Source organism: Camponotus vicinus, unplaced genomic scaffold (genome assembly GCF_025532165.1).
Source record: "Camponotus vicinus isolate PSW18456_S1 unplaced genomic scaffold, iyCamVici1.0 SCAF_1, whole genome shotgun sequence".
NCBI classification, from domain to species: domain Eukaryota; kingdom Metazoa; phylum Arthropoda; class Insecta; order Hymenoptera; family Formicidae; genus Camponotus; species Camponotus vicinus.
The window spans coordinates 31,512,416-31,524,436 of record NW_028141945.1 but is presented as its reverse complement, the minus strand read 5'-3'; the positions used below and the strand labels follow the sequence as shown (position 1 = coordinate 31,524,436).

The 12,021-nt window shown below is 41.4% G+C and overlaps 1 protein-coding gene across 7 annotated transcripts in view; it reads right to left on the bottom strand.

The window, feature by feature from the left end:
- Tet (tet methylcytosine dioxygenase-like) overlaps positions 1-12,021 on the bottom strand; it is a 54,220-nt gene that overhangs the window by 22,255 nt on the left and 19,944 nt on the right. For 6 of the 7 annotated variants that reach the window (XM_083079742.1, XM_083079733.1, XM_083079769.1 and 3 more), the window contains exon 3: positions 1,609-1,683. In XM_083079742.1, coding sequence (XP_082935868.1) covers positions 1,609-1,683 — 75 coding nt within the window. Of the gene's footprint in view, positions 1-1,369; positions 1,470-1,608; positions 1,684-12,021 lie in introns of those variants that run through there. The other variant, XM_083079786.1, reaches the window with a different exon arrangement.

Genomic DNA, 12,021 nt, shown 5'->3' with positions numbered 1-12,021 from the left:
AGGAAAACGAGTCTAGTTGATAATCTAGGACGAATAATCCATGTTTGATTGAAATATTTCGTGAAATTTCCAGCGGCTCTCAATTTTCAATGTTTATTCTCATTTCGTATTTAGCTTGATAATATATAACGATCCTCCGGTAAAATGGCTGCGATAGAAGCTCGGCTCTATTTCATCTCCGCGAATGAAAATTAAATATCTTATGGATCCTGATAAAGTTCCTCGTATGTATGAGCGACGTTTCGACGTATGCGTGCTCAAGTTCGTACGCGGCTTAAGGCAAACGGATTTTAAACATGGCGGTGCAACGCGGACAGGCGCAACGTGCGTCGATCAATACCACCTTGCTTAATATCAGTTCTGAAACTCCGTACTGTCGGTACCAAGAGATAGCTAGACCTACGTCAGCGGAATAGAGCCGACACGGTGCAGCGCGAACCGCGTCTTTAGCAATTAAATAGCGCGAATAGATGACCACCCATTGACGAATTTCCACCTCGAACAATGTATTATAATCTTTATAATAATTCCTAAATTTCGGTTGCTCTTATCTTTTTATCAAGAACGCTCTCGATATATTCAAGATTACGTTTATAAAAGCCGTTAGTTCAATGTTTCAAAATATTTGGAGGAAATTATCAATTATATTTGTTAATATAACATATTATTATTATTAATTAACATGTTATTTATGTTAATAATTGAATTGTATTAAGAGTTAAAAGTGTCGTGACTTTAATTAAATAGCGCGAATAGATGACCAATACTGACGAATTTCCACCTCGAACAATGTATTATAATCTTTATAATAATTCCTAAATTTCGGTTGCTCTTATCTTTTTATCAAGAACGCTCTCGATATATTCAAGATTACGTCTATAAAAGCATCCGTGATCTCCGTTAGTTCAACGTTTCAAAATATTTGGAGGAAATTATCAATTATATTTGTTAATATAACATATTATTATTATTAATTAACATGTTATTTATGTTAATAATTGAATTGTATTAAGAGTTAAAAGTGTCGTGACTTTAATTAAATAGCGCGAATAGATGACCAATACTGACGAATTTCCACCTCGAACAATGTATTATAATCTTTATAATAATTCCTAAATTTCGGTTGCTCTTATCTTTTTATCAAGAACGCTCTCGATATATTCAAAATTACGTCTATAAAAGCATCCGTGATCTCCGTTAGTTCAACGTTTCAAACTATTTGGAGGAAATTATCAATTATATTTGTTAATATAACATATTATTATTATTAATTAATATGTTATTTATGTTAATAATTGAATTGTATTAAGAGTTAAAAGTGTCGTAGCTTTAATTAAATAACGCGAATAGATAACTAACTGATACTGACCAATCTCCATCTCGACGGTGTATACTTTTCACGATAATTCTTAAATATCGCGCGGAAGTCCATATATTTTTATCATAAACGACGCTCTCGACACATTCAAGATTACGTCTATGAAAGCACGATCTCCGATCAGTTTGAGGTTTCAAAAAAAAAAAAACGAAAGATTATAAATTATATTTATGTTAGGAATCAAATTACATACATGTAATGAGAATTAAAAGCGGAGAGACACTACTCACCCTCGTGGCACCCTTGCCTCGTCCCCTCCCGCGCTCCCGGAACGCCCCTTCGCCAGTCTGCAGGTGGTACAGGTGCTGAAATGAAAAAAGAAACTGTTAAACGCGTGGGTGGATTACAATTTACGATCGGCGGGACCGCCGCTTATATATATATCGCAGCGTTTGGCTACCGTAAAATCAAGGCAACCGTATCGTCTCAATTGATCTCGTTAAGTTCAATAGAACCGGTAATAAAAGTATCACTTCCACAGAGCTGGCGTGTTAGATTAAATTCTGGACGATGAAACAACGTTCTAAATTATTCGAGAATGAGGATAAGGATTCGGATTTTAGAGTCATAAATTAAGATAAGCCGACGTTTCTCGATAATCCGTCATTTATTGACTCGATCCTTTTTATTTCATGCTTCGCGATAATTATTTATTATGATAATTATATTTTATATAATTATAATTATTGTGTTTTGTGTCCGTGAGAAATCGAGAGTTTGATTAATCTCTTTCATGTTGTATTTGTCACGTTGACAGTGATTTAATAAGAACGCAACGGATATACGAGTACAATTTTTTATCACTTATTTTAAGGATGATAAGTATAACATTATGTCCATACAAATATATGAAAATATAAGAGGAGCTTTGATATATTCTTTATTCAACGTTGCATCCCATGAAACGTACGCGATAAAATTTTTGTCGGTAACACCTGCTTTATCCATCAATCTTTATCTAATCGTGACTCCCTAATAAGAAGAAAGTTTACAGAAACGCGTGGAACCAAATTTCTGCGCTACAATACATACCGTGCAATTTCGTCAAAAATTATTGTTTCCCAATAATAGAAATAGCTCGTACGTTGCGCCAGATGGATGCAGAAAACTGCATTATCCTTCAAAGAAGATTCCATTTACCGACCCATGATGTTGGCGGAAACATGCGGTAACCGAGCAAAGAAGAACTTTTCGTCCTTACCGACGTGTAAAAAAAATCGTCGACCATAAAGAGAATCGAATCAAGCGTAAATTAATTGCGCAATTGATCGGTCAAGCAACAGCCCTTCAAAGTTAAGAGATAAGAAACGCAACTTCATCTTTAAGAATTTCTTTAAAGAATAATCGAGGGATCATTCGCAAGATTAAAGCAGCGAGCAAATGTTTCGGAAATTACAGTTATCGCGATATTTCTAATAAATAATTAAAGTGATTAAGGAAAAATAGTTAATGATACATAAGAATCGTTGAATAACAGATCACAAAAAAATCATTCAGAAACGTTCATTAAACGTTCAATAACTTATGCATGACTTATCGGTGTCTGGCATATTTCCAATTAGCGAGCAAGCCGCGGAAACCTTCCCCATTTCTGTCAAGATGGACGTACCCGTAGCTATTCCAAAGTGCGGGGCTAATAAAGAAAAAGTTTAAATTAAATTCCAGATTAATCTCGCGTATATCGAAAACGCATTATTCTCGAAGACTGGAATAGACGATTGGTTGTCGCGTTGAATCAGCTATTGTTGAAGTTGCTCTCTTTCTTTTTATACAGATATAACTATTTTTTTTGTTGCAATAATGCAGCCTTAATTATCGCATAGTGACCATTTTACGGAGAGCGCTGAAAACCGTTTATATTTATATCCGGCGACTCTTTCCCGCGCTCAAAGGGCCAGTGTAATTTGCCGTACGGTGAGGTGAGGTCAAGATTGGTGTGCGAGGGCGAGGGTGAGGGCAACGAGTGAACATCGGGATCCAAAGGCAGGGCGGAAAACGTCCCCTTCGCGACACACGCGTGGGCGATTATGGTCTAATTCCCTTGTACGCGCATTCCTGGCCGACCTGACTGCCTTACCTACCAACCTACCTGTGCCTCCTCGGGAGGCAACGAGGAAAAATGCGCTAATCGCGCCGGTGCACCGCGATAAGCACACGCTCGAGAGGCAGGGGAGGCCGCGGAGGCCCTCACGAGATTTCATCCCCTCCGCCCCCTCTGGGCAAAGAATCTATGCACGTATCTATGTTCCCTCTCGGGCCTTTCCTCCCGCCCGTTTGCACGCTTTCTCCCTTGCGGTGAAAAGCGGAGAAAGAGAGCCGGACAGAGACAGGGGTGAAAGGGAGGCAAGGCAAATGTCAATATCGACGATGCATCGTTGAGAGGGCGGGAATGAGAGCGTAATTAATCGTCGAAGCCAAGAAATCTCTTCCCTCTTTCTCTTCCTCCTTCGATCAATTTGTATCTTTCGCTTGTCCTTCTCCCCCTCCTTCCTCCCTTTCTCTCTTTCTCTCTTTTTTTCGCGTTATATATGCGTGGAAAATTGAATCGCGCGTTTCGAAAGAGATCGAAAAGAGCCGGCAGCCTGCCGGTTTTGGTCTCTAGTTTTTCAGTCATTCAACAAATTTGGATGTTAACGAATGCATCTCGGATGCTTGCGTTGGCGTGACTCGCAGTGTAAACAGCTCTTTAAAGAGCCTACAAGTTACGTTGCAACGACAGCGAGAAAGCAGCCTGGTGGCAGCCGGCGCTTATATTTATTTAAGTTTCGACGACACCGAACATTTGCCTCCGGAGGAAACATTAAACGTTCGTCCTGGCGCGGCGCATCTGCTACGCGCATCTTCAAAATCACAAGGAGGAATCCTAATTTGCGCTAATTTAACGTAATAATGACAGGAAGAAAGAACGGTGCATTTTGAAAAGTTATTTTTCAAGTATCTCGATGTAGACGGAAATTTGTGACGCAGTCGATGAAAAGGAACGATATGCTATAACTAACTTTCACGTACGTTTTTCTTATCAAATTCTGTGCATCTGCCAGTACGAGGAAACATGTTTACGAAATATTTTAATTACCTTATCGTCAAATCGCCGCGTACTCCGGCAGCTGCCGGTCGAACGCGTGCTTCTAATTGCTGAGCTAGATGGTACATTATAGTCCTTTTATGAAGCAAAGATGACATTGCCTGATCTGTCAAAATATCACGCACTCGTGCAAGTCGATCATCGAAGACTATTAAAAGTCGCATAAGGATTAGATTCCTATTGTCGCGGCTTTTATAAAATAGTGTTACAAACTATTGCAAATTCTTCTACACGCCATTGCTTAGTCACAAATATTATAGGATCTTAGAAAATTATTATTTTATAATATTATGTTATAATATTATGTTATAATATTATTTTATAATAATATTTTATAATATTATGTCTATTTATTTTAAGATATTAATAATTTTGCAGAGAAAAAATTGTTATATTTTTATTTCATGTTTTAAAGCTATGGAGAAGCGACGAAAATCCTAGATTTCCGTAAACGATAACGAAAGTATTGGACGATACTTTGTCGACACTTGGGCGTTATATTCTTTTTTTCTGCATCGCGTATCCATTGCATGCATGTCACATGCACGCGCAAAAGTAACAGGAAGCCCGATAAAATTGTCAAACGGTAACAGGGGGATCCTGACATTCGCAAAAAAGTTGCGCTTGTCACCCGTAGAAAGTTTTTTTATTCTCGATATCCAATTCCCAGCGTCGCCAGGAAAACGTCCGGCAAGTCTTTCATATCTTATCGAATATTAAAAGCTATATTTTTGGCGACTATAAGTAATTCATTCGAGACTGAAATTGTATCTATTGTTGGCGCATTAATACACGCAGCTGGAAGATTGGCAATATTAGACCGCGCTGCTTTTTCGATCAGCTGACTTTAATTTCATCAAACCATTTTCATTGTACGACAGATGGCCGGCGACGGCGGACGAAAAAACCGTTGCATCCATTAGAAGTGTGTCGGTTAAAAATGGTAGATACGCGTCGGAAAGAAGGACAGGTTGCCGAGCATGCAGCGCAAAAACGACGGTGTGCGTTAACATTTCCGCGAATAATGGCGCTCATTGTACAGAAGAACCGCTCGTAATTAGCGCCGAAAAATTCGCAAAATTATTCCTCGCGTCTAAAATGAAATTCAACGGAATAATTCCCATGGAAAGGATACTCTCAGGCTCAATCGTTTCTTTCTATAAACTTAAATTTAAACGGGCCATCAGAGCCGTTTCTTTCTAATTTCGAACAGAATGTATAGATAGGTGTAGGATGAAGAGAAATTTATAACAACAATTACATCGATTGCTTCCCGTTCGCTTTGACAAGCGATAGAGCAATCGCGCATGCTTTCATTAGCTATACTTGCGACTTGTTTTCTTCACGCAACAACCTACTTCGAAGCGGCTCGAAAACTAATAAACAAGCTTCTGCCGTATCGATGGGAGCTATCGAGTTATCGGTTGCAATTTCCGCAGATACGCAACACGAACCTTGGACCGTCGTTCGTGGCGTTGTCGGTACACGTGTCAGACGGACGAACAAGTAATACGGCGTGGTAACGGCTTTAATAATTATTTTTACAACGTTTCCGAGTACACGCGGCCTCAGTTCGTCGCGCTTCGCCGACTCGCAGCTGGCTTCCATACAACCCTGCGGCACAAGGGCGGCTCCGCATGCAAACCGACGCGACGAGACGTCGTCCTTCCATCGCGTAGCGTTTTTTTTTTTTTCAATTTGAATCAAAATCAACGTTTCAGGTAAATTAAATTTCACAAACGTAAATGGGTAATCGGTTCCTAAAGAGAAATATTGCGAGAGCGAGTATTTAATTGCTCCGAAAAGACAAGGTGAGTCGCTAAAAAAATCTACGCCTATCGGAGAAACTATTCGTTTTCGTAAATGAACGTAAACGGAATTGTCTCGATGTGTTCCCTGGGAGAAAATAGGTAAAATTTGACGACGGCTGCGTACAATTTTCACGGCGCAAGGACTGCGTGGAAAGGGCGGAACTTCGTGCGACTCGGTTGGCAGGTGTAAGTAATGAAAGTAACGTGCTCTTTTAAAGCAAGAGGGGAATACTTAATACTTCTTCTGCATCAGGTGCTATTTATAACGAGGACAGCTATTATCGCGATGCCCCGTGTAATTTTTCTACTCGTCAAAATGTTCAATGAAACGATATTTGTCGCATTCTCTATTGAAAAAAGAAAAAAATATATATATATATATATTTAATATAACTTATATACATTTGATTATATATTAATTTCACATATAAAGCTATTTTTACAAAATTCTTAGCCTCCTTCCACGAATTGCGTAATATTTCATCACATATTAGTCCTTGACCTGCAGAAAAACTTGGCATTATCGAGAAGTATCTGTTCCGAAGAAGCAGAGTTCGAACTTGCAGACAACGGCTGAATTCTCAACACTTGTGAGAGGCCTTGACAATTGCTCTTTCGTGTCGAAATCTTGGAGGGATCACCACCACGTGGCTATCGCACGTGGTCATGTTATTGTTTTGAACATAAGGGTGTTGTTACTCCTGCCCAGGAGTAGGATAGGGGAATAGGTACGGAGGGTCGGACACCCCAGGGTAGAGCCACCAGGAGGGATTTCATTCATGATCCCCGAAAGCCACCCCCGTTGCCCGGCTTCTCCAAAGACTGCGAGAGCAGGCGGGCAAGCGATACATTACCACCAGAAAAGGGTAGTTCCGTGTCGAGGCACATGACGTCTCGAGAATGGTAGGGGAAACCCTCGGATTTGGCCATTTGATATCTTAATACAAGACCCGCGCAAGAGGCAGAAAGAGGAGGGAGGAGGAAGAGGCGTCTCTGTCGAGTCAAGGACGCTCCCACATCGTATTTTACTTAACGGCAGCCGCCACCTTCGCCACACGGGGCAGAGAGGATAGCTAGGTCAGTTCCTCGCATTACCATCCTCTGGACTCGAGGGTGTCGGCCCTATCTGGTACTTTTTTCTTCCAGTGAGGGTGATCGTGTGGACGGTTCATTTAATCGCGGGGGAAGAGACTCCTCGGAAAGATCATTCTTGGAGCGAGCGGAGAAAATGTTTAAGTTTGTCGAGAAATTTATGTCACACTGTTATTTTCCAGTTAAAACAATGGAGATTTGTAAGATAGAATATCAAGATTCTGGATAGGTCAGCACCTTTCGCTACCTTGCATCGTCTACCAATCGGAGCCACAAGCGACTCGTAATCGAATCGGTCGTACTCGAACCGGTTAAAGCCAGCGATTCTATGGGAATGAGAGGAAGGACGAAAAAGCAGGGTGTCTTTGCGTTCAAACGCAAATTAACCGACCCGGTTATACCCCCTCTCTTGGAACCCTCCTCAGAATATGCGGCTACGAAGGTGTAAGTAGGATAGTTATGCGTTAGTTGCCAAGGTCGAGCTATAAAGCCAGACCGTTCGAGATAACCCGATCTATTTTATTGCTATAATGGGGACAAAGCTGATTTGTTACAGTGGTTCTTGATTGATAGTGAATCTTGAAACATTCAAATCTCTATGCACACTTTTCAAATTGCTTTCTTTTACAGAAACAAGCTAAAGATTTTTATTTAAACAAGTCGAATCGTAATAAAATTAATCGTAATGAAATTTATATTTTTCCCCTCTCTTTAAGATTGATTCTTTCGAAACTTTTTATAAAAGTAATGACAGCAATCGACGCAAAATTGTACGCCATGTATACCTTACATATATATCTCTACATATATCTCTCTTTTTCTCTTTATCTATCTTCGTATCTCTCTCTCCGAAGCGACATTAACTGTCTACTTCCTAACTTAATCCGTAACTTCCGACGCCGCGACAATCTGACATCCTTTTTATTTTCATTGACTCGCTCTCCGAGCCTCTTGTACAGGGGTCTCGTTCCCAGGATTTTTCTATCCACGAGTGAGTGAGCGAACGAGCGAGCGAGCGAGTGCAGCGCGCACGGCCATGTCCGTCTCTACCTATTCAATTTATATCGTTGCGTAGTACGCACGTATACTCGTGTCCTCCCCCTCGTCCCCCGTCTCGCAGACGGACGAGGCGAAAAAAAGTGTGCCAAATTGACTGACGAAGAGCAGCGATGAGGAGAGCGAGTGTCCGCGCGTGTCCGTCATTCTCCCTTCGGTCTGTCGTTTTAAACTCAAATCGAGAAGAAAACAACATCGAATTTACACAACGATACGAAAAAAGGTCCCCTTATCGCGGCGATGAAACGCATCAGTGATCATTTATCTCTCGTAATTTCTATATTCCTAGGCACGACAAATAAAAGAACGTCCTAGAAAAATATTCGGATAGAAGATAGATAAACGCGCGAACGAACGATTGTTATCTACGAGCAGTAGGGATGAGATAGCACGATCTTTTCTTCGCCATCATCGATCGTCGGAACAATAATTAATCTTCCCGAGTAACTGGATAAAATCGACCGGCCGTGCCAAATGAGAAATTTTCGACGATTAATCGAAAGACGGCGTGGCCTCGATTCCAAGGCTCGCCTCTCTTCGCTCGGCGTGCCTTCTGCTTTAATTAAAATTGCTAGGCTGCTTCCGAATGGAGCGCTACCTCAAGAATTCGTTTATAACTCCGCGCAATTGGTATAAGCTGCCGAGCGACGTACATAGCAGTCGGAAAGCTCCATAATGCTCGATTGGCGTCGTAAACAGTTTGTTTTTCGCTCCTCCGGCTTGGAAAGAGACAGCTCCCGCCTTCTCTAGACTCTAGACGGTCCTCGGGTACGATGATTCATCGCTTTACCCCTGGCACAGGCTGTTCTCATCGCGCTGTCGCCTTCTCTGCTCTTTCGGGTTTTCCGCGAAACGGCAGAATCGATCGTTGTCTCGCTTCCAAGGGCGGAATTGGGATCGACTGTCAAGAGTGTCGTTTACAGTGGCACACATATATCCGCATGCGTGTCGATCGTGCCAGTGGGAAAACGGCGTGCGACGTTGCGTGGCGAGACACGCACGCACGCACGCACGTATGTATATACAAATGCACGCGCGCGCGTACGTACACATACGCGTGCACACTGCCAAAAGATTCGAAGCGGCAGATGTTAAAACGCCCAATGGAAACCGGTCATGTTGATGTAGCTGCCGACGCGTCGCACCGCACCGTAGCGCAACACGAATCGCTATAAAAATATTCCGCCATTGTCTCGTCCGTCACTGCTTTTTTTCGATCTATCAACGGCCGATCGCGAGATATATAGTCCTCGTAATTTAAATCCGTGCTTTCATTTAATCATGCATCTACAATTATTAAGAATAAAAAAATATATATCAACTTTCCCTTTAGAAATTAAATTTCAAATTCGAATATCCGTGTAATAAAGACGAGATGTAAAATAATAATAGTCGCAAGCGAAGCGGCGATAGAGGCGATAGAGTGTCAGATTTTATAAGGAAATTATTATATGCCATTAGAGAGGGCCATTTTGACACGACGGGACAGAGAGGTCGGGTCAACGACCCGAACTTGCCGGGCTACCTGGGTCTTCCCGAAAGGCCAAGGAAAACGGCGAAAAAGCTTTCCCATTGTGAGGAAAACTAGTAAACGGTGACTGCGTTCACGGTCAAGGTATTACCATTTTCGCGCGCGACAGACCGCGACTGTATCGCCGCGCTAAAACGAAAGAGCCAATCAATCAATTCCCTGCCGCACTATTCTCGCAATGAGATCTGAGCGAATTGCATTAACCTACAGACATACATTACGTATGCCCGTACGATAATAGCGGTGTCCGTCTCTAGTTTCTGTCATCGCGAGGCTACGTTTGCCTTTACGACTCCCTCTAATCTCTTTGCAATCTTATACACTTTCGATTCCGACAATCGAAAAATTCTATGCACGTGTCTTTTTTCTGTCAAAGATTTATTAACATGCGTTGCGTACCGCTCTTTCAATATAAGTAGGAAAGTAGGTGTACGATGAAATATGCACAATTTTTATGGAGAAACAAAGACGAGATATACGAATAAATTATTCCGATCCTAAATGAAAAGAAGGGCTGCGTTCAATTTAGCACGGATGTCAAAAGCAACCGATCCTCTTCCAGCTCACAGCTGTCTACGATTATTATATTTCAGAGCTCTCTCTCTCTCTCTCACTCGCTCTCACTCGCTCTCACAGGCTACCGTATCGATCAGTCGGCACATATACCTGGGTTTTTGTCGCTACCGCGATTCCAGGGAGAAGCGATGCTGGATGACGCGCATCCAGCTCTCTAGCCTCTTTGTCATGTTAAATACATCAGACGCATCCTGTTACTTACGGGAGCGCCGTTAGTCCCGTTCCAACGATGTATAAGTCCGCGTAACTTTTTTTCTAACATTATAAACTTTACAAGTTCTCTCGAAATCGTGGAGTATTCGGATTTTCCCTAAGTATTATTATACGGAAACTATTTTTGGAAATTATAAAAATCCCAAAAAAGAGAAATTTTCTTGAATTTAAAAAATTTTTCAAGATGTTACACTTCGAAGAAATATACAGAATATTTTACAGAATTTTTCAGCACGCATATGCGCATGTGAATTTTCCCTATATTGTCCTAGTCGATTAAAATCGTCGATTCGTTTACCAAATTTGGGAGAGTAAATCTGGCAACTGTTCCTAACTTGGACAGATGTTCGGGTGCTTTTGGAAGCTGCGTGAATCGAAATGAAACAGGGGCCACGTGCGGAGGAAATTCATTTCCTTTTACGGCGGCTGTGAAAAATGCGCGCGCAGATGTGCCTAATGTTTATTTCGGTGACAACAATTCGAGCATCCGACAACGAGTAATCGGCCCTCTTTTTCTTTTCGCCCATCTCGTATAGACTTTTTACATGTACGTATCGTCACAAGTCTCGTTGAAATTAATGTTTCTAAGCAATTTTCGTGAGTCTCATATCGAGTTGCTCTTAAAGTCATCCATTTATTTTATTAAGAAATAAAATTTTTTTGTAAATATATAATATACAACGAGAAAGAATAAGAAAACATACGAAACAATTATGTATAAGTGTTTCACATGTCTAGACACTAAACTAATGGCATTCTGTTTATAATTAATAATTTAAAGATGAATGTGATGTAGAGATCGATGACTTTAGCGAATGCAAGCATAACGTTTCTCGTAATCATGAATAAGGAGCGAATACAGGAGCGATCATATCTTTCAAGGTGGACCAGCGAGATAAGCCGATTAAACGCAATAGAGAATCACCATCTGCCAGCTTCCCGGTCGGAAAGGTCCATGGCCGAAGAAGGAGCGGAAAAGCCCTCCCTACTTGATCCCCATGACACGATCGACTCATAAATTCCAGAAATCTAAAACCAACCTCGCCAATGAGAATACAACGCATCGCACACGGACAAAAAGATCCGTGACGGATCGACGTGTATGTATGTATGTATGTATATACATCAGATTCTTGTTCGCAGGATCTCCCATGGTAACCATAGCTACTGTACAAACAAGATGGCCGACGGCTTCCGGTTTCGGCTGCGACGCGGCAGCTGTGCGGATCTAGTTTCTAGTCTCGAGCTGATGGAGCCGGGAGATGAAGGAGGGCGAATT